Source organism: Carya illinoinensis, chromosome 13 (genome assembly GCF_018687715.1).
Source record: "Carya illinoinensis cultivar Pawnee chromosome 13, C.illinoinensisPawnee_v1, whole genome shotgun sequence".
NCBI classification, from domain to species: Eukaryota; Viridiplantae; Streptophyta; class Magnoliopsida; order Fagales; family Juglandaceae; genus Carya; species Carya illinoinensis.
The window spans coordinates 31,213,604-31,233,134 of NC_056764.1; the positions used below are offsets into that span (position 1 = coordinate 31,213,604).

A 19,531-nucleotide genomic window follows, 5' to 3' on the forward strand; every position below is an offset into this window, starting at 1 on the left:
CAGTAGTAAACAAGCTCTATTTAAGGCCTATCAAATTCAGCTACTATATGGAAACCAAGTTCGAGGAGGACAAATACAAGTGCTGATACATAGCTACTTCACCATGGTTTATTGCGTAACTACTTCACAGTTGAGACAGTCCTGAAGTTCTAAAAATGTTTTCTTGCATTTCTACTTCACTATATATATATATATATATAGTGCTGAAACAAGGTCTGAACACAATTGAGACAATCCTAAAGTTCTAAAAATGGTTTATTGCATTTCTACTTCACTATATATATAGTGCTGAAACATGGTCTGAACACAATGCCCTTATCATTTTTCCTAAGCCAATGTTTTGTTCTCTCATGTATGCCTCTGTTGCCAGGACTTTTAGACCATTTTTTACTTCAAATTGGCCATTTTTTACAGTCTCATATTCATATTAAAAAACAGTTTAAATAACAGAAAAACATAAACATTTTAATTGACCTGCACTGAGGTAACATATTGGATGTTTCCAACCACATCTCTATGCCAAAAATTTGGAAGTCTACCATATTGGATGTTTTATACTAATCATGCATCATGGCAGACCATGAGATGAGTTCAATGGTGGATAGTATAATGTTACTCAGGTGGGTAAAGAGTAATGATCAAAACCACATGCTGCAACTGAACTCAGCCCATACAAATACCACAAGTGGGTAGAGTGTTACCCAATCAGTTACTTCCCATTAACCATTAGCTCCAACCTCACCAAGTTTTAAAAATAGATGCTGCATGTCATTGTTCAAAAGCAAAACTCCAAACACAAAATTCGAAGGCAGACCTCTTAAAGAAAACCATATATGAAACTTTTTAATTGGAATTTGAAAGCTTGAACAACAGGGCTTCTCTTAAAGTGGGACACATATGAACTGAAACCAGAGAACACAATTGAAATGTTCTTTACATTATCAAATAACAGTGTCCAATTCAAATCAGTGAGGTAACTTTGATCTGCATGTTGGATGTAGCTTCCAATAGTTAACAAACCAAAGATGATAGTCAAATCTACCCACTCACACACAAGAACAACAGACTCAAAAATATTCATCATTTGGAAAAATAAAAATATTAGGACATACTAGATATATCGTATCTTATAAGAAAACTTATAAGAAAGTACTAATTTGTTCTTGATCCCGAAGCAAATATTTAGACAAACACATAACCAAATGGAAGAATTGCTAGGGAAGAGTTCCATATAAAAGTCAGCATACAAAACCAATTCACACACAGCCACACAAATCTTCCTATAGGCAACAACACATTACGAATCCAACAACTACAATACCAGAATGAGTGTGGCTGCTTGAGCTGAAGGGATTAAGTGCACCTTAGAAAATCTGCAAGAAATTCACAAAATAAATTCAACCAACATCAGTCCTATGCTCAATAGTAACCATAAATTTTTCCTAGCCAAACATCCGAAAGCAAAAGCCCCAATCGGGGCTGAATGGAAATCAAAAACCGAAATAAGATTAGGGTTGCAGGAGAAAAGCAATCCAACGAACTTGAAATCTTTGCCTTCCGCACGAATTTGATCTGCTTGAAACCGGTAGAAAAAACCCCCGAATGATTCTGCTCCAAGAATCTAAGGAAGAATCAAAAATAGCTTGAAAACGAGAGAAAGAGAGAAAGGGGGAGAGAAAACATACCGGTTGCCTTTGGAGAAGAAGCTCGTGTAGAGCCGAGTGTTCTTCTACGAAGAATTGAACAGAGTGTTCTGCTACGAAGAATCGAAGTGTAGAGCCGAAGGGATTGCGAGAAATGAAAAAGAGAGAAAGGGGGAGAGAAAACGCGGGGAGGAAAAACCGAGAGAGGGAAAATAAAATTGACCGGTAGATGAAATAAAATAGAGTAAAATATTTCAAAGATGAGTGTACAGGAACACTTCAAATATGAAAGAAAGGTTAGAAATACTGTAGGTCAAAGTTACCCATTTATTGGTTTGACTAATCCAATGCAACCCTTTTTTCACATATTCATCATTTTATGCATTTGGCTTGGCTTTTGATGAAGTCAATGCCAATGCTCTAAAAGTAGATTTACTCATTATTGTATAGATCTCTTTCCGTTTTAAGTGGAGAAATTAAAAGACAAAGAGAGAACGGGGAATTGACCGTCGGGTCCTTTTATGCTACCTGCTAGAGGGGGGTGGGAGCTTCAGCTCCTTCCCCTTCCCCACGCTCCCTTCCTCCCTTCACTTCTATCCAGCTTTTACTTTCTGTGATGTGTTTTTGTTTTGTATTTTTCAAGTCAAATAAGGGAGGATTTTCTGGCGACTAAAAGCCTATATGCGCCCCACCATGGTGTTCCCCAGTCGCCGATTTTCAAGACTATAGAACACAACGTCAAACGGAGCGGCGTGTAGCACGCATGTGCGGGTTGAATATGAGCACGTGGCTTTCATGCACCACCACGAGAAGCTTTCTGCCAACACCACATGCGGTGTTTTTAGGGCCAACAACTCTAGGACTTTCAAAATTGATCATTGGGCTTACGCCACAGCCCCTTTCCTAGTTTGTTTAGTCCAAGTGTTTCTTTTGTTTGTAGATCTAGTTTTCAGTATCTTTAATGTATTTGCAATTTTGTTGTTTTGGTTTTAGGTTAGAACTTAGTGTCCATAGCAGAAGAGTCTCACTTCTTCTTGGAGGATGGTGGGTGATAGTACTCCTCTTCATTGAGAGAATGGAGAGTGATAATATCTATATTCCTTTGGAAGAGAAGTCGTTTAGTTCTGTTTTTACAGAACGCTTTCTCTATATCAAGAGAGAGTTTATAGAATTTAAGACAATATCTACCACAAAGAAATTTGTAGGCGGGGAGCTCCTAACAAATGAAAAGTTTTGGTTTTAATCTAGATTTTTTCAGTATTGATTAGCCACAGCTGTAATTTCAATTTCATTGAATGAAATAAAGTCTATTTCTATTAAAACAAAAGTGGAGAAATTAAATAAATAATGTTGATTTGGGATAAAAAGAATTTGGATTTATATTGAGAAATTTAAAATCTTGTTTGGCTTTGTATAAGATATTGATTTATTTTGGTTAAGAAAAACACTATTTTTTTTTTAAAGTAAAATTTCAGAATTCATTCATTCATTAAGAGAAACTTATATCTATAACTAGATACATACGGACATATCTCCATATCAACTATTTAGAGCTCTACCAATACACTATTAGACTGATTTGGACTTCATTATTATTGATATTCTCTACAGACAAACGTCTAAAAATCAAAACTTTGACTAAAAATAGACTCAACCTCACCCTTCACTTAAATATAAAAATTAGATAATTATAATTGCAATTTCACGTTTTATTTGTTAATTGTTAACAATAATTAGTGAAGAAAAATAAATTTTTAAAAAATATTTACAAATGAATAATACCAATAATATTTTGTTTATTTAAACTTACGGAACCGAAAGCTATTTCAGCAAAATTAGACCAACAATTCAATAATCCCTGTTTTCCTTCGCTACCCAGAGACTTAAAAAAGAAGGAAAAGCCCGTGGTGCACAGAGGGAGACAGAGAGATGAAGAAATCGGGAGGCGCGGAGAAGAAAAGGGCGCGACGATCTTCAGGAGCCATCCAAAACGGCGCCAGGGATCCCAACGTTGATACTCCTCCCAGGGTTTGCTCTCTCTTTCTCTCTCTCTTTCCGTGATCTAGGGTTTCATATTTGTATTAACTAGGTGATTTTTCTCTTGACAATTTCATTTTTTTTTTTAAGCGTTGCATATCCGGTGTATAAAAATGTAACTGAAAATGTAAATGTTCAAAGAAATATGACGTCTGTAGTACTCACATTGGTTTGCTCCGTTAAGGTAGGATAGAAAATCGAATTAACAAGTTTGAATGTGACTCTATATTATTATTGGGGACCTGACTTCTAATAATCCTATACACCCCATTGAGCCTTATATAATTATGGAGCTGGGATCTTTACGATTATTGTTTGCTGCGGTTCAAAGTTTTTGAATCAAGGAAACCCCAACATGTATTGCATTCTAGTGGGCTGAGGTAAGATTTCTAAGGATGCCAGTACACCTTATGCTAATTGGTTCCCATGTGTTGTGTTTTAGTATCTAATCAAGTTGTTTGCAAGGACTTTTTGATGGTGCATCATTGATCTCTATCTGGTTTATTCTGGCAATTATTATTAGGGAGGACATGCTTTGCTGACCAAATTTTACTCTGGATAATATTTTATAGACTTGCATGTATTTCCCCGTTTTGTTCTGATTGTCTTGTTATTATTTTCCTTTTCAGAAACAACCTGCTAAGCAGGATGTTTTTCAGTTGTTTGCTGAGAAGGTGAGAGACCATAAGGACTTGGTGTCTAGGTGGGCAGTTTTACAGGAGACTCGTGTGGAGTACTTTAGAGGGAAGGATTTTTCTAGCTTTTTGAGAAATCATCCGGAGCTCAAAGATATTCTAGAATTGGATAAGAACCTAGAGACTGATGATATTGCTAATGCTCTTTTACGAAAGAATCTTTTAGTGCGTTGTGATCGTGTAGTGAAAACTGTTCGTCCTGGGAAGAAAAAGTTGTCTACTTGGCCAGCTCATTTGGAGATTTTCCCAGTATGTAGTTCTGATATCAAATGTTTAAAATTTTCATTGAATCAATTGCTTTACGGTTGGATGTTCTATTTTTTAATTATGCCTCATGCATCACAGCTAGCCTCTTGCTTTAGATATTGTTGATTTAGAACCCTTATCTTCATGATACTATGAAGGCAAGACTATTTTTGGCCTGGTTAGTTGACTGCTTACAGCTCAAACCTGTTTTGAATGTTTATGCATCAAGGTTGAGTAGTTATAATAAGTCTCCTCCTTTGAGATCACATAAAGTGAGTAGTTGAGAGTTCAGTATATGGGGGGGCCTGTTTTATGTTCTTTATGAAGTGACATGACCTTTTTGTTTTTGCACTATCTAAATAATCTTTGTAGTTTTTTAAGATAGGATATCATGTGTAAGTTTTCATGTGCAAGTTGGACATTTGATGAATGTTGGGGAGGAGAAGGGAGATATCACTTGAGAAGACTATCCAGAGTATATTTGAAAGTATACCTTTCAAGTGATATCGATTCAGTTTGAAGAGCATCCCATCATCAGATTGGTCTATTTTGCTTTATATACTGAGTTAGGAGCATATTTGTTTCCGTAAGCACTTCTCAGTTCTTGAATCTATTTTGCAGGAGCAAATATTTTCTGAAAATGATGCATTTTTTGCGTGGACATTTGTGAAACGGCGGCCGCTTTGGCAAACTCTTCTATCATTTTTCTGGCCTGTGTTGACTCTTGCAATTTGCTTGTTTCCTGTGTATCCCCATCGGTGCAAGCTACTAATACTCTACTCTTGCGCAGGAGTCTTGCTACTTATCCTATCGCTGCTTTTGTGTAAGTTCTACTGCATTTAATAGTATGAGATTCTTCCCCTTTATCTTGTGTCACTACTAGAACCTTGTTGAAATGTTATGATCAATGCTCCAAGAAACATAAATTGGGAGTAGGGAGTTATGTTTTGTTAAATGCTGACTTTATTACTGCCCTTATTATGTTGTAAACTTTAACGTCTTCTGACCTTCGCAAGTTCGTTGACTTGAATTAAAGGTGCTTTATGTGCAAGTAGCTGTCCTGAAAGAATGTTTTCTACAGTACAGTGATGATGTAGGAGGTTTGCATGGGTTTATGGGTCATGTGGTTGTAAGTTCTTTGTTTGTGAGGAGGCATTTGGCATTTCTCTTTGTATCATCATCCTTTATGCTGAATGGTTCTACTCACTATATTCTATCTGGATCTTAATTATAAAAAAAAAAACTATATTCTATCCGGATCTGTGTATACTTTTGACTGCTAAACCCCAAGGGGTTGGCCCAAGTGGTGAAAGCCTTGGTCTTGGGGTATCACTCCCTTCAAGGTCCAATGTTCAACACCTCATGGGTGCAAATAATCCTTTGAGGCCACACCCTCTGGTGAAAAGCCAGCGATTTAACCAGTTCCGTGTAGGAAAACTTCCGAGGGTGCGGTGCATGGGACATGGGTTTACTCCACAGGGGTGGGTCCGAAGGGCCCCTGCCTTTTGACTACTTTTTTCCTATCATGTTGTGGGTCTATTTTTCCCCTCTATCCTTCTCTCTCTTAGGAGATAAATTTGCTTTTCCTTGATCGGTGAATTTGTTTACTGTTTATCCACAGACGGTGCAGTCACCCTGAGTACCTGGATGCGCCTTTTGCACAGTTTAATAAAGGTTTATTACTTAGAAAAAAAAAAAAATAGTGCACTCACCTGGTTACAGGCTTTTCGAGTTATGTAATATAACTGCCAATATATCTAATGGGGGTTATGTCAATGGAACACCTTTTCCCTTAAAAGGTGTCTTCAAACCCTAGAAGGCATTTTAAGTATTATATTTATCATTGTTACGAGTGTATTTCAAGCTTTATGTTATGTTGTTTTGTTTCCTAGGTTTTTCTCCTTTTTGCTCGTCTCCTGGGTGTTTTGCCCTTTTACTTGCTATGCCATTATATTTACTCTGGAGCCTAAATATTTATTGCATTTTTCTGCTGGATTTCATTGAGAGTTCTTTTTAATTTGCAGTGAGAGCTACTATATTTGGTATTCTATATATTGTTCTTGGAAAACGTGTTTGGTTCTTCCCTAACATCCTTGCCGAGGAAGCAACATTGAGGGAGTTATTCCGTTTCTGGCCCGAGAAAGATGAGGAGGAGCAACCCAAATGGACAACGAGGCTTTTCTATGCAATAGTAGCTGTCCTTGTCATATTGCTGCTGCGGCACCATGCTCCTGATGAGGCTGCTAGAGCAAGGTTATTTCTGCATATAAAAACCTAATATATAGAAGGAAAACTACTCTTCCCTGTTTCCTTGCATGGATCTGAAATATCAATTCAACTAATCGTGCAGGTATCAAAAGCGGGTCTCCAACATAATTGATGATGTTCTTGAGTGGTCTCCAAGATTAGCCCTCTCCGTAATGAGGGATAAGCAGCAAACTGTCACTAACGCCACAGAACCAAACAGCAGTTTCCCGGATGCCAACCAAAGTCCGGAGGAAACAGCTCAATCCGAAAGCGTAGGCGAAGAATCTGTCTCAGACCAAAACGAGGCAGAAGTTTTTGACGATCTTATATGAATAGAAAGTGCAGTTCTTAGTGAAGCACTGTCTTCTTTTGTTCTTCCCTTTTGGGTCTTATTTTATGATTAGAGTGTAAACCCTGTATCAAACAATCACAATAAAGCAGTTTATTTCAAGTCACAGATTTTTAATATTATTATTAGGTCATTTTCGTCATTCTCAAGAATTGTCATGCATCTTCAAGAGAGCCCCCTCAGTCTGGCCTAGAAGTTTTACAAACTCTATTAAGAGGCTTTTACTTCCAAGTTCCAAGTTTCTAGAACCTGCCCAAAGAGCTAAATTGCAAAGATAGAATGGTACACACCGAGTCCTTATGCCGCGTTAGAGCGCGTTAGAGCACTAGTAGTGGTTTTAATAAATTTTGATTAAAATTTGATTAGAAAATTTTCTTTTATAAATTTTAACTATTTATTTTTTAATATACTAAATAATAGATTTAACAAATTTTTTTATTATTTTTTTTAAAATATTAATTTTTAACTTTTCATTATTTTAATGACTACAGTCGCTCCATGATGGTTACTAGTTACATCAAATTAGAAAGGGGCAAAATCAAATGATATCTGAAAGAGTTAATAGTCCGATAGGAAAAATATCAATAAACAAATTGCAAACAAAATGGAACCGAATCAAGAAAAAAAAAATACAGCCCACGGAAAGAAAAAGAATCGTACCAATATTTTACCCAACAACCAAACAAAAAAAAATGGTAAAAGAAAATTAAACTGAATCCTGACGTTGGCGTTCGGGAATATTTAGCTAGCCCCTTCGGCTTAATAAATTTGGCCAGCCATATAATCTGAAGTTAAAAATATTATTAATTTAATGAGCTATTACTACACTTTATTTGATGCTTTAGTTATTCTTTAGTTAAAATTTAACTTTAGTTACATCTTAGACATTTAAAAAAACATCACTAATTGTTACAAAAGTGATGGTGGTAGAAAGCCCTGAACCACAACGGCACAACCACAAAGTGGGTTTCGTCTAATTCTTAGGAAGTCAAGTTTGGTAGGCTGTGAAGTAACATTAAAAACAAACGAACAAACAAAGAGATAATTAGCCCTTTTGTCGTTGTTCTGATTACTTTACTTTCTTTGTTGTTTGGTTCCTTGGTTCAGTTTAGGACTAATCAAAAATCTGAAAATTTAACTCCGACCTCAACTCCACCCCGACAAGTTAGAGTCGGAGTTAGAGTTTTTTTCCCATAGAAAATCAGAGTCGAAGGCGGATGTGGAGGGGTACCGATTCCGACTCTACTCCGCTCCGACTCCTCTTCGATATTGTGCATATTTTATAAAAATGTGTTTTTTTATATATTAATCATATAAATATAATAACATCTAATAATAATGTATAAATACTAAAATGCATAATAACATGTAACATTGTAATATTAATTTATAATAACACGTAATACTAATGGATCAACACTAATATAGTAATATATAAATAATAAATTTATAGTAACATGTAATACTAATGTATAATAACTAAAGTACTGATTATATAGATTTTATATATCTTATATAGTTCGTTAAACTCAATAATATACTAACATGGCCCCATGAGTTAATTATTATAAAATAATATATTTGTACTATAACTTATAGACTAAATTGACTAATAATATTTTAGTGTATGTAAACATCATGCTATTTCAATATTACTACCACGTAATACTAAATTACTAATGTATAAACCCTCAAATGCAAAATAATATGTAACATTGTAATATTAATGTATAATAACATATAACACCAATGGATAAACATTAATGTATAAATAATTAATTTGTAGTAACATGTAATATTAATGTATATAATAACTAAAGTATTGATGATATAAATTTTATATAAATATATCTTATAAAATTAGTTAAACTCAATAGAGAGATGCTTGTGTGCAACCCGAGCGGTACCGCTCAAGTGTACCGCTTGAGGGAACTTTTTTTTAATTTTTTTTAATGATTAAGGAAGTGATTTTAAGTATATTGGTATATTTTTTATTTTTTAAAAATATTTAAATATATTAAAAAAATGTGAAAAGAAAATTGAAAAAAAAAAGCCCAGTAGTCCATTTGAGTGGTACACTCTGAGCGGCAGAGTAGCACCGCTCAACTCAATAATATATTAGCATGGCCCCAAGCGTTAATTATTCTATTGAGTTAATAAAATGTAATACTATAGTATAATAACATTATAAATTGTAATTTGAAACTAGTTAAATAATAATTGTTAATAATTATTACAAAAGAAGATGCTACAGGAATTAAACACTATAGTATAAGTCTATAGACCATAACATGTAATTCTTAATAACATGTAATATTATATTATAATAATATGTAATTATCAATAATCAATACTATAATACAACTACAAGATTAATAATTTTCATTAATCAATACTAACAATTAAATTGACTATTGAGTGATGGAAAAAATTATAATTATAAAATTCATAAATAGAATGATAACATGTAATACTATTATAACATGTAATTCTTAATAACAATTAACATGTAATACTATAGTATAATAATATGTAATTGTCAATAATTAATAGTATAGTACAAGTGTATTTATAATAATGTATTTAAACCCTATATAGTACAATTGTATTTATGGTAATGTATTTATAGACACTATAATATGATAAAATGTTAAAAGTATTATAAAGTTATATGAATCATGATGTATTCCAAATGAGATTGAAGTATTATAAACTATTATAATAATAATTTAGACACTATAATAATAATTAATACTAACAAATTTAACAATAATATGATAAAATGGAAAACGGCGCCGTTTTCCAAATTCATTTCCCAATCCCCCCCTCCCCCATGCGACCTCAGGACTCAGGAGTCAGTACTACTCAATACTCATTTCCAAATTTGATTGATATTTCAAATTTCCCTTTAATAAAAGTTAAAACATTAGCCTCCAGCCAAACCAGCCGCTGCTCTCGAGCAGGTTGCCAACCTCACTCACTCTCGAGTCCCGACTCCCGTCCTCTACCTCACTCACCCACTTACTCTCATGCCGTCGTCCTGCTGTCCTCGACTTCTTCGGCACGAAATTCTCTCTCTCATATACTGTGGACTGTGGTAATCATCTGTCGTCCAACTGGGGTGGGTTTTGGGGTTGCTCTGTGTATGGAATAGTTAATTGTTTGAAGATAACTGTGTTGGTTGCTCTGTGTATTTTCTAGTTGCTATAACAAATTAATTGTAGTTTTTTTAAGGTTCTATCGGCAAGATTATTTAGGATCAGTAACTATGTTTTTGTTGTGTTTAATGATGAGACCAAGGAACTATTTTTCTGTGCATGTTCACCGAGAAAGACTCACCCGGCCAAGACCTATTGTTCTGTGTATTTTCTGAGTTGCTGTTGAAACTTGGTATGAGATCTTATTAATAATATATACTAATTACATTATTACATGCATGCTTTTGAGTAGAAATAAACCAGGAAAGCTGATTATTCCATTAATTATAAGCTTAATGATTATAAATAGTTATATTGAATAAATATAATGTCAGAAGGAATAGCCATAGGTTCTGTAAAATTTATCAAATTTATTCCTTCATGACTTGATTGTTTCTTCAGATTTATTCCAATTGATGTACTTGGTAGTTTTGTGTTTTTGGCTAAAGCTGATGATATATTGATAATTTCTTCCATCTAACCTATGCCTGCCATTCTTCGATCTTGTACATTCCCTGCATGCATATCCTCCTATGGATCACCTTTATATACTTGCTTGGAACATTGGAATATGCAATATATATGTGAAAAATACTCTTGGAACTCTCTGAATTGTAGGATTTGTTAAAATGCTCATATTTTGCTTATGGCTGGAAGTTTTCCTTACTAATGTTTTCATATTTTTTTTTTCAGGCACAACTTGGAAGTTTGAACATTTGGAAGTTTGTAACATTTAGTTTATTGTTGACTTTGTTGTAACTTGTTGGGAACATTTGTTGGGCATTTAGAAGTTTGTAATTTAATTTATTTTGGTGCATTTGAAAGTTTGTAATTTTTAATTTGTTGTTGTTGTTGTTGTTTTGTTGCGAACATTTAATTTGGTTTACACTTAGAAAATATTGGATTTTTATTTTTATTTTTTTTGTTTTTAATTTTTGACAGCAGGCTGCATGTTAGTATGTAACTTATTTTAGTTCATCAAAAGTGAATTATTTAGTTTAGATTATAATTTAAAAAAAAATGAATTTTGGAAGCCTACACAAATTTTATTTTATTTTATTTTTGAAGTGAACCAAAAATGAAATTAAAAAAGACGGGAAAAAGCTCAAAATCTGGCTCGACTTCAACTCCGACTCCGACAAGTGAGTTGGAGTGGAGGTAGTGCATTTCAAAATTAGAGTTGGAAGTTGGATCCAACCTCCAACAAAGTCGGAGTTGGAGGTTGGGCATTTCAACTCCGATCCAATCAGTGCTTAGCCCTAATTCGATCACATGGTAAGGGCCCCACCAAGAAGAGTTTATCTTAAAACAGGATTGGGTGACTTCGGGCACTTTAAACCATCCAATGAAAGAGTGACACGTCATAAATTCATCAATCTTACGGTGGGTTCACTCACACGTTATTTCTCTTTATTTTCCAAAGTCCATTCTCTCTCTCTCTACCACTTCAGTCTTTTTCCTCAGCCGTTCTTCTCTCTCTTCCACTTCACTCTTTCTTCTTCACCAACAGCCTCCCTGTCAAGTCCAAATTTCTGAAAGTTTCCTCTATATATCTCGCCGTCCTTATGCTTGTGTTCTGAAGAAAATGGTAAAAATTTCTATCACTTATGCTTGTAGAAATATTTTTCTAAATATTTTTCTCCAGAATTCTTTTCTCGTCAAAGTTCCAGTTCTGAGATCTTATCGATAAATAATTATTTCTTGGACGAAATGAAACGAAGGGTAACAAGAGGACTAATTTCATTTGCCACGTCAAAACTTGCAGGAGATCATGAACCCCCTAGAGCATTCACAATTTCAAATGAATCCCCTGGTGCATTCACAAGTTTTTAGAAATATGAGAAAAACATCTCACATTCGGCTGCCATATGACTAATTTATTATCCTTCAACAAATTTATATGAATACTAAAATAAATTGTATTGGGAAGATCAAGCGTTCTCATATTTAACAGAGGAACTTACATACGGGATCTTAAGAGATAGATTTGAGATCTGTGCCGACAGGGAGAATGAGAGAGATGGCGTCTGGGCTGGTTTGTTCGAATGTGAGAGAGAGATGGCAATGTAGGGCACACACCTCCGATTAAGTGAGAGAGAGACAATGAAGAGAGATTGTAGATAGTTGTTTCTGAAAGGGAGAGAGAGTGAGTCCAGAAAAGAAAGGGATTGCATTTCTAGAGAGAGAGAGTGAAGGGAGATTGTAAATGTGGTTTTTGAAAGGGAGGGAGGGTGAAGAGAGAGAGAAGTCGTGGATTTGTGGGGAGAGATTGCATTTCTGAAGAAAGGTTTTGCATTTTGCATCTGTTGTAAACTTGTTGTACCTGCCACAAGTCACCCTCTCATTAGAAGGTGTAAATCTTCTAAATACACAACGTCCGGTCTGTAGGGGCTCCCAATCCATATCGAGGATGAGGAGCTCTGCCTCTCTGCATGCAGCACTTCTCTCTCATTTTTCCTCATGTAGCAGTTCTCTTCAGTTCTGATATATAAAGTATAAACGGTACATTCATTATGCACGTTAACTTGCTGAATAATTTCATGAGATAACATGGAGATTTCCGCCCAGCCTTTTGGACATGCTATTCTTCTGCTAACTGTGCCTCTTTGATTGTTCATGTGCTAGAATCTGTTATATGAGCTTTTTAACCATCTCCTCATTTACTTACCCTAAAAGACGAGGAAATGATTCATTTATTCTTTCATTAAGGTATATTGTTGAACTGATTTTCAATTCCGTATGGCTTTTTGAATAGGATAGATGAGAAAGGGAAGTTAATATGACGAGTTGATGGAGGACAAGCGACAAAAATAATGATTGATCCGATCGAAGTCCCTTGCGCCTGTGATTCGAATAGAAATATGGGACTCGTACGCCCGAGGTTTGTATGCCTATATATCTCTATATGATAATAGTTATCATAACATGAGGGACTCCGCCACCATAGCGCGCTTCATTCAAACCTACGCACAATCTAGACAGTTCAACAAAGGGAAGCAGCTCCATGCCCAGTTAATATGCGCAGGTTACCCACTAAACACCTTCCTCACCAACCACCTCCTCAACATGTACTCCAAATGTGGAGAACTCGATCTTGCTCTGAAACTGTTTGACACAATGCCTCACAGAAATATGGTTTCTTGGACAGCAATGATCACTGGATTTTCTCAAAACAAGAGGTTTGCAGAGACATTAGAGACATTTTGCCTCATGCGGAATGCCTGCGAAAGCCCAACTCAGTTTGCATTTTCAAGTGTTGTTCGAGCTGGTGCTGCTCTTGGGTGGATCGAGTTTGGGAGGCAAATGCATTGCCTTTCGTTGAAATGTAGCTTTAGTTATGAATTGTTTGTGGGGAGTAATTTAGCAGACATGTATTCAAAGTGTGGCTCAATGGTTGAAGCTTGTAAAGTTTTTGAGGAGATGCCTTGTAAGGATGAGGTGTCATGGACCACAATGATTGATGGTTATGCAAAAAGTGGTGATTTTGAGGAAGCTTTATTAGCTTATAAGAGGATGATTAATGATGGGCTTGTGATTGATCAGCATGTTCTTTGCAGTACTTTAAATGCTTGCGGAGCACTTAAGGCTTGTAAGTTTGGGAAGTCATTACATTCGAGTGTTGTGAAGATGGGATTTGAATTGGAGACTGCTGTAGGGAATGCCCTTATGAATGTTTATTTGAAAGTGGGAGATATGGAAAATGCTTTGAATGTGTTTGGGACTGAACCTGAGGGTAGAAATATTGTGTCTTATACTTCCTTCATTAATGGGTATGTTGAGATAAATCAGATTGAGAAGGCATTTGATGTTTTTTCTGACTTGCAGATGCATGGAATTGAACCTAATGAGTATACTTTCTCTAGCTTGATCAAGGCGTGTGCTAACCAGGCTGCCCTTGAACAAGGAATCCAGCTCCATGCCCAAGTGTTTAAATTTAATATGGACTCTGACCCTTATGTTTCTTCAATTCTTGTTGACATGTATGGTAAATGTGGCTTACTTGATGATTCAATCAGGGTCTTTGAGGAGATTGGGGAACCAACTGAAATTGCATGGAATTCATTGGTGAGTGTGTTTGCTCAGCATGGTTTAGGTAAAGATGCCATAGAAACTTTTGATAGGATGATTCAAAATGGGTTGAAACCAAATGGAATAACGTTTGTCAGTCTTTTAACAGCATGTAGCCATGCTGGACTAGCAGATGAAGGGTTGAAATACTTCCATTCCATGGAGAAGACTTATGGTGTAGTGCCTGGAGAAGAACATTATTCCTGTGTGATCGATTTACTTGGCCGATCTGGGAAACTTAAGGAAGCTGAAGAATGTATCAACAACATGCCAATTGAACCAAATGCTTTTATATGGTGTTCATTCCTTGGGGCTTGCAGGACCTATGGTGACAAGGAGAGGGGCAAACTTGCAGCAGAGAAACTGATGAAACTTGAACCTGAAAATAGCGGGGCTCATGTTTTGCTTTCAAATATATATGCAAAGCAAAAGCAATGGAATGACGTGAGGAGTTTAAGGAAGATGATGAGAGATGACAATGTGAAGAAATTACCGGGTTATAGTTGGGTTGATGTGGGAAACAAAACCCATATCTTTGGAGCAGAAGACTGGACCCATCCTCGAAAGAAAGAAATATATGAACAGCTTGATAGTCTATTTGATCAGATTAGAAAAGCTGGATATGTTCCTTACACAGATTCTATTCCATTTGATATGGATAAAAGTATAAAAGAGAAAATTCTTCATCATCACAGTGAGAGGATCGCTCTAGCATTTGCACTAATTAGCAACCCAGCCGGAAAGCCAATCATTGTGAAGAAAAACATTAGGGTGTGTGTGGATTGCCATTCTGCATTTAAGTGCATTTCCAAGGTGGTTGGGAGAAAGATTGTTCTCAGGGATAACAGGAGATTTCACCATTTTGCCGAGGGGTTTTGTTCCTGTGGAGATTACTGGTAATGTTGGCTTGAGAGCTTGTCATAGCAATGCCCAGAATAAGAGATGGTAGAAGTAATATGTGGATCTGTAGAGAAACTTAATGCAGAGGGAGTTTTTTTTTTTTTTACATCAGATATCCATCTTATCCAGAGAGCAATGGAACTTGGAGGTTTCCTGGGATTGGAGAATTTCAATGCTATGACAAGGTAAATGTTTTGCACTTACAATAGAGAATCTTAAGTGCTTTCTTCTTGCATAATCAGCTAGCTCTTTTATTTGCATCTCCCAGCTCAAATAGAAGATGTGAGGTAATACATTGACCTTAATGTGGTTGAGCAAGAAAAGATGAAGGGTCCCAGTTTTTTCTTAAATCCTGTGTGCAGCAGGCGTATGTATATTTGTGTTCATAAATGTTTCCAATTGATTTGATAGAAAAGAAAAGAAATTAATGTGCTCATTTAATTTGCATGCTAACAAACATTGCCAGAAAATTTGCAGAAAGAGATATTAGAATCACAACAGGATGAATGTGGTTTAACTTTCACTTCTTCATTTCATTTTTCTTGTGAAATTGCACTTGCAAAATATTTTTTTTTTTTAATTTTCCTTGCTAAGTAATATGGTTTTGTGATTTTAGGAGATTAAAAAAATTGTGGTCTTCGAAAATCAAAGGTGCATTTGAGAAGATTTGAGAAGATCAAGTGTCCCACATTCGGCTGCCATGTGACTAATTTATTATCCTTTAACAAATTTATATGAATACTAAAATAAATTGTATTGGGAAGATCAAGTGTTCTCACATTTAACAGAGGAACTTATATACGGGATCTCAAGAGATAGATCTGAGATCTGTGCCGAAGGGGAGAATGAGAGAGAGATGGCAATGGAGGGCATGCACCTTCGATTAAGAGAGAGAGAGAGAGAGAGAGTGAAGAGAGATTGTAGATAGTCATTTCTGAAAGGGAGAGAGAGTGAAGAGGGAGTGAGTCGTGGAAAGAGGGGGATTGCATTTCTAGAGAGAGAGAGTGAAGAGAGATTGTAGATGTGGTTTCTGGAAGGGAGGGAGGGTGAAGAGAGAGAGAGTAGTCGTGGACTTGTGGGGAGGGGATTGCATTTCTGAAAGGTTTCTGTGTTTTGCATCTATTGTAAACTTGTTGTACCTGCCACGTCACCCTCCCATTAGAGGGTGTAAATCTTCTAATTACACAACGTCTGGCCTGTAGGGCCTCCCCACAAAGAAATGAGATGCTCTTCACTGACACTTTCCTGACACTGTATAAGCAGAAGAGACCTTACCATCTGACTTTGTCGTTTGCGATTTCTTCCTTCTTTCATTTCCTTTGATTTTTGCTATTTCAACAAAGAAACATGGCTGAGGTTGCAGGCCTACTTCTCTCCCCCTTCATCCACCTACTCTTTGAAAGAGTTGCTTCCCGTGAGTTTCTTGACTTCTTTCAATGCCGAAAACTTGACCGTATGTGTGACAGGGGATTTTAGATCCAATCCCTTACTTGATGCGGAGCAAACTTTTGTTGTGTTTGCAAATTCCCAAGTTAATGTCACAAAGCAATGCCTGTTGACGTTGACGGTCCTCCCAATTTTATTGGGAGCTCTTCCGTCGACGGCAGTCTCATATTCCATTGCCTTGTGGAGCGCATTGCTGCCTTTACCATTTGGGACTGGCCATGAGACAGACATTTAGTATTTTGTCACCAAACACTTATAAAAAAAAACTTGACCGTGGACTCTTAAAGAGGCTGGAGATAGTACAGTTGTCTGCGAATGTGGTGCTCGAAGATGCAGAGGAAATGCAATTTACAAAGCCTATGGTGAAAAAGTGGCTTGATGAGTTGAAAGATGCCGTCTACGATGCGGAAGATATCCTGGACGAGATTCATACCGAAGTCTTGTGATGCAAGTTGGATGCTGAATTTCAAGGAATTGCCAACAGGATTGCAGAAACTCGCAATTGAACGATTCGATTTGCTAGAGTCCATACCCGAGAGATTGATGGACTTCAACAGTTGTCTTGAGGAGTTAGAAATTAGTGGTTGTCACTCGCTATATCTCTGTCCAGTGGTGGTCTACCTTCTACATTAAAATCCTTAAGATCAAAGATTGTAGCAAGTTAGAGCTTCCAATGCACTGGAACTATTCATCCCTTGAAAGATTGCGGTTAGAAAATAGTTGTGATTCTCTAGAGTCCTTTCCATTAAACTTATTATCAAATCTGAAATTTATCAATTCCTGCCCGAAGTTGAAGTTTGTGCAAGAAGAAGGGTTGCCTGCCTCCATCTCTAGTCTATGGATCAGCAATTGTGCTTTGTTGGAGAAACAGTTGCAAAGCAGAAAAGGGAAAGCATGGCATAAGATTGCTCATATCCCATGCATTAACATTAAAGGTGAATTGATTTGACCAACCTACAAGTCTAGCAAGAGTCCCCAATTTCAGTTATATGTTCACCACAAATGGATGACGACAAAGATATGTTCTGCTAATTCTTGAATATGATTTTCCATTCCTGTTTAAGGTTTGCTTTAAAACTATCTCGAGTGAAACAGAATGCTTTGTCGATTGCTCCTTCTCTCTCGAATTGATTATTTCAGAAAAAATTATTGATATTTGTTGAGTCTCTGTCATGTCATCGCTACATACTAATGTGAAGTTCGTATAAAGCTGCAGGTTTCTAGAGATATCCTTTTGGATGTTCTTCCTGAATTCCCTAATATGGTCAGTTTCCATTGGCAATAACTGCCGTCATGTGCTTGGAATCAAATTGTGTATCCCCATGGGGATTGTCTGAAGAAGAGTCCTTCCTCTGTTATTGAACAAGGAGTACTTTCACTGTAAATTCCCCAGAACCTGAACTTGTTGGTAGAAAAGAAAGACAAACACAAGTAATTGAACGATTGGCCTCAGGGACTAACTTCTTTGCAATATTAATTGTTTCATGACTGGCTCATTGTTTCACCAATCCTTGATTTTTATTTCAAAATTGCATCAAGTTTCTCACATCAAGATTCAAAATTGCAGGAGTGGAATGACAGGACGTTCGAAGACAATGAGAGATCTTTTGAGGATCTCAGATCTTTTTTTGTTAGAACGTTATTCATATTGGCCATAGCTATGGACTTTAACGGTCTAGACCTGTATAATCAAACCCTTCAAAATTCAGTATTCCTAACAAAATATGACTGGCTTCTCTTGTTCTTATACAACCTTCTTTTTGACCAACCAATACATTTTGATCGTTACTTGTTCCAATCAAGACTAGTGCCATTTGTACAGGATCTACCTATGCATGGCATCCAAGAAACAGAGCTAGTTTCATTCGACACAGGGTGATCAGGTACATTAATTGTACATTTTTCTTCTGCATTTGTTATTTTTGGAAATTCTCATATGGTTTAACATCTAACATTCAACATCATGAATTCAGACTTGGAAAAGATTTAAAATTCATTTGTAAGCTGAGTTAAGAGGAAAAGCAAGGCAAGATGGAATATATTATCCATCATACTTCTCTATAATTATTGAAACAGTTCTAAATTATGTTTCTGCAATGCTTTCCTTAAATTTTAGCATCTCTACCAATTGGGTGATATTCACTCTTCCTCCTATCAAACATCCTTGAAAAAAACGTGTTCATGTTTTTAGTATGTTTGATTAAATGAGTAATTAAATAACTACCTAATCTTTGGTTGGAGCTAATGATTGGGTTATCAAAATGACTTTAGGAGTCGTGGAAACATTCTTGTTGGGAAATTTGGTGGAGGCCGTGGCTCGTTCTTGTCAGCCTCTTGGGGAGATGATTAATGTGAGAAACATCATGATTTCCAAAGTCGGATATGTGTGGTACTAATGTTGATTCTTGAAGAACCAGCGCGCGCTGCTACTCCCATCCCATCTTCTTCAAGCAGCTTGCATTCTCTTGGACGTGGCTAGCAATATTGCATCAGCCGCTTGTATACCATTTCCATTATTCAGTTGATATTTGTTATCTCTGATTAGGCGAGACTAGATTTCTCTCACTTTTGCAAACAATTAATGGGTAACATTGTTTAAGTTTTCTTATAATTAAGCTTACATGAAAAGTTCTGCTCTTTTAGGAAAAAAAAAGAATGAAAGAAATGATATTTGCAGTCGTAGAGTGCGCAAGTTGCAAATGC

The 19,531-nt window shown here is 36.2% G+C and overlaps 2 protein-coding genes across 19 annotated transcripts; both read left to right on the forward strand.

Moving 5' to 3' along the window:
• The first annotated feature begins 3,472 nt into the window (after window positions 1-3,472).
• On the forward strand, window positions 3,473-7,359 carry LOC122292599. Its single transcript, XM_043101029.1, has 5 exons — window positions 3,473-3,671; window positions 4,310-4,624; window positions 5,243-5,444; window positions 6,646-6,874; window positions 6,972-7,359. The coding sequence occupies exons 1-5, from the start codon at window positions 3,573-3,575 to the stop codon at window positions 7,198-7,200; spliced, it is 1,074 nt and encodes a 357-aa protein (XP_042956963.1). The 5' UTR covers window positions 3,473-3,572; the 3' UTR covers window positions 7,201-7,359.
• Window positions 7,360-11,852: 4,493 nt separating this feature from the next.
• Window positions 11,853-19,436, forward strand: LOC122291979 (pentatricopeptide repeat-containing protein At3g24000, mitochondrial-like). Of its 18 annotated transcripts, none has more exons than XM_043100077.1 (5): window positions 11,853-12,002; window positions 13,175-15,378; window positions 15,495-15,567; window positions 15,999-18,711; window positions 19,100-19,436. In XM_043100077.1, coding segments are annotated over exons 2-3 (2,040 nt in total). In that variant the 5' UTR covers window positions 11,853-12,002; window positions 13,175-13,339; the 3' UTR covers window positions 15,496-15,567; window positions 15,999-18,711; window positions 19,100-19,436. The 18 variants fall into 18 exon arrangements, with proteins under 18 accessions (XP_042956011.1, XP_042956012.1, XP_042956013.1 ...); XM_043100078.1 differs by having other exon boundaries at window positions 18,045-18,711; XM_043100079.1 differs by having other exon boundaries at window positions 18,396-18,711.
• Window positions 19,437-19,531: the final 95 nt, after the last annotated feature.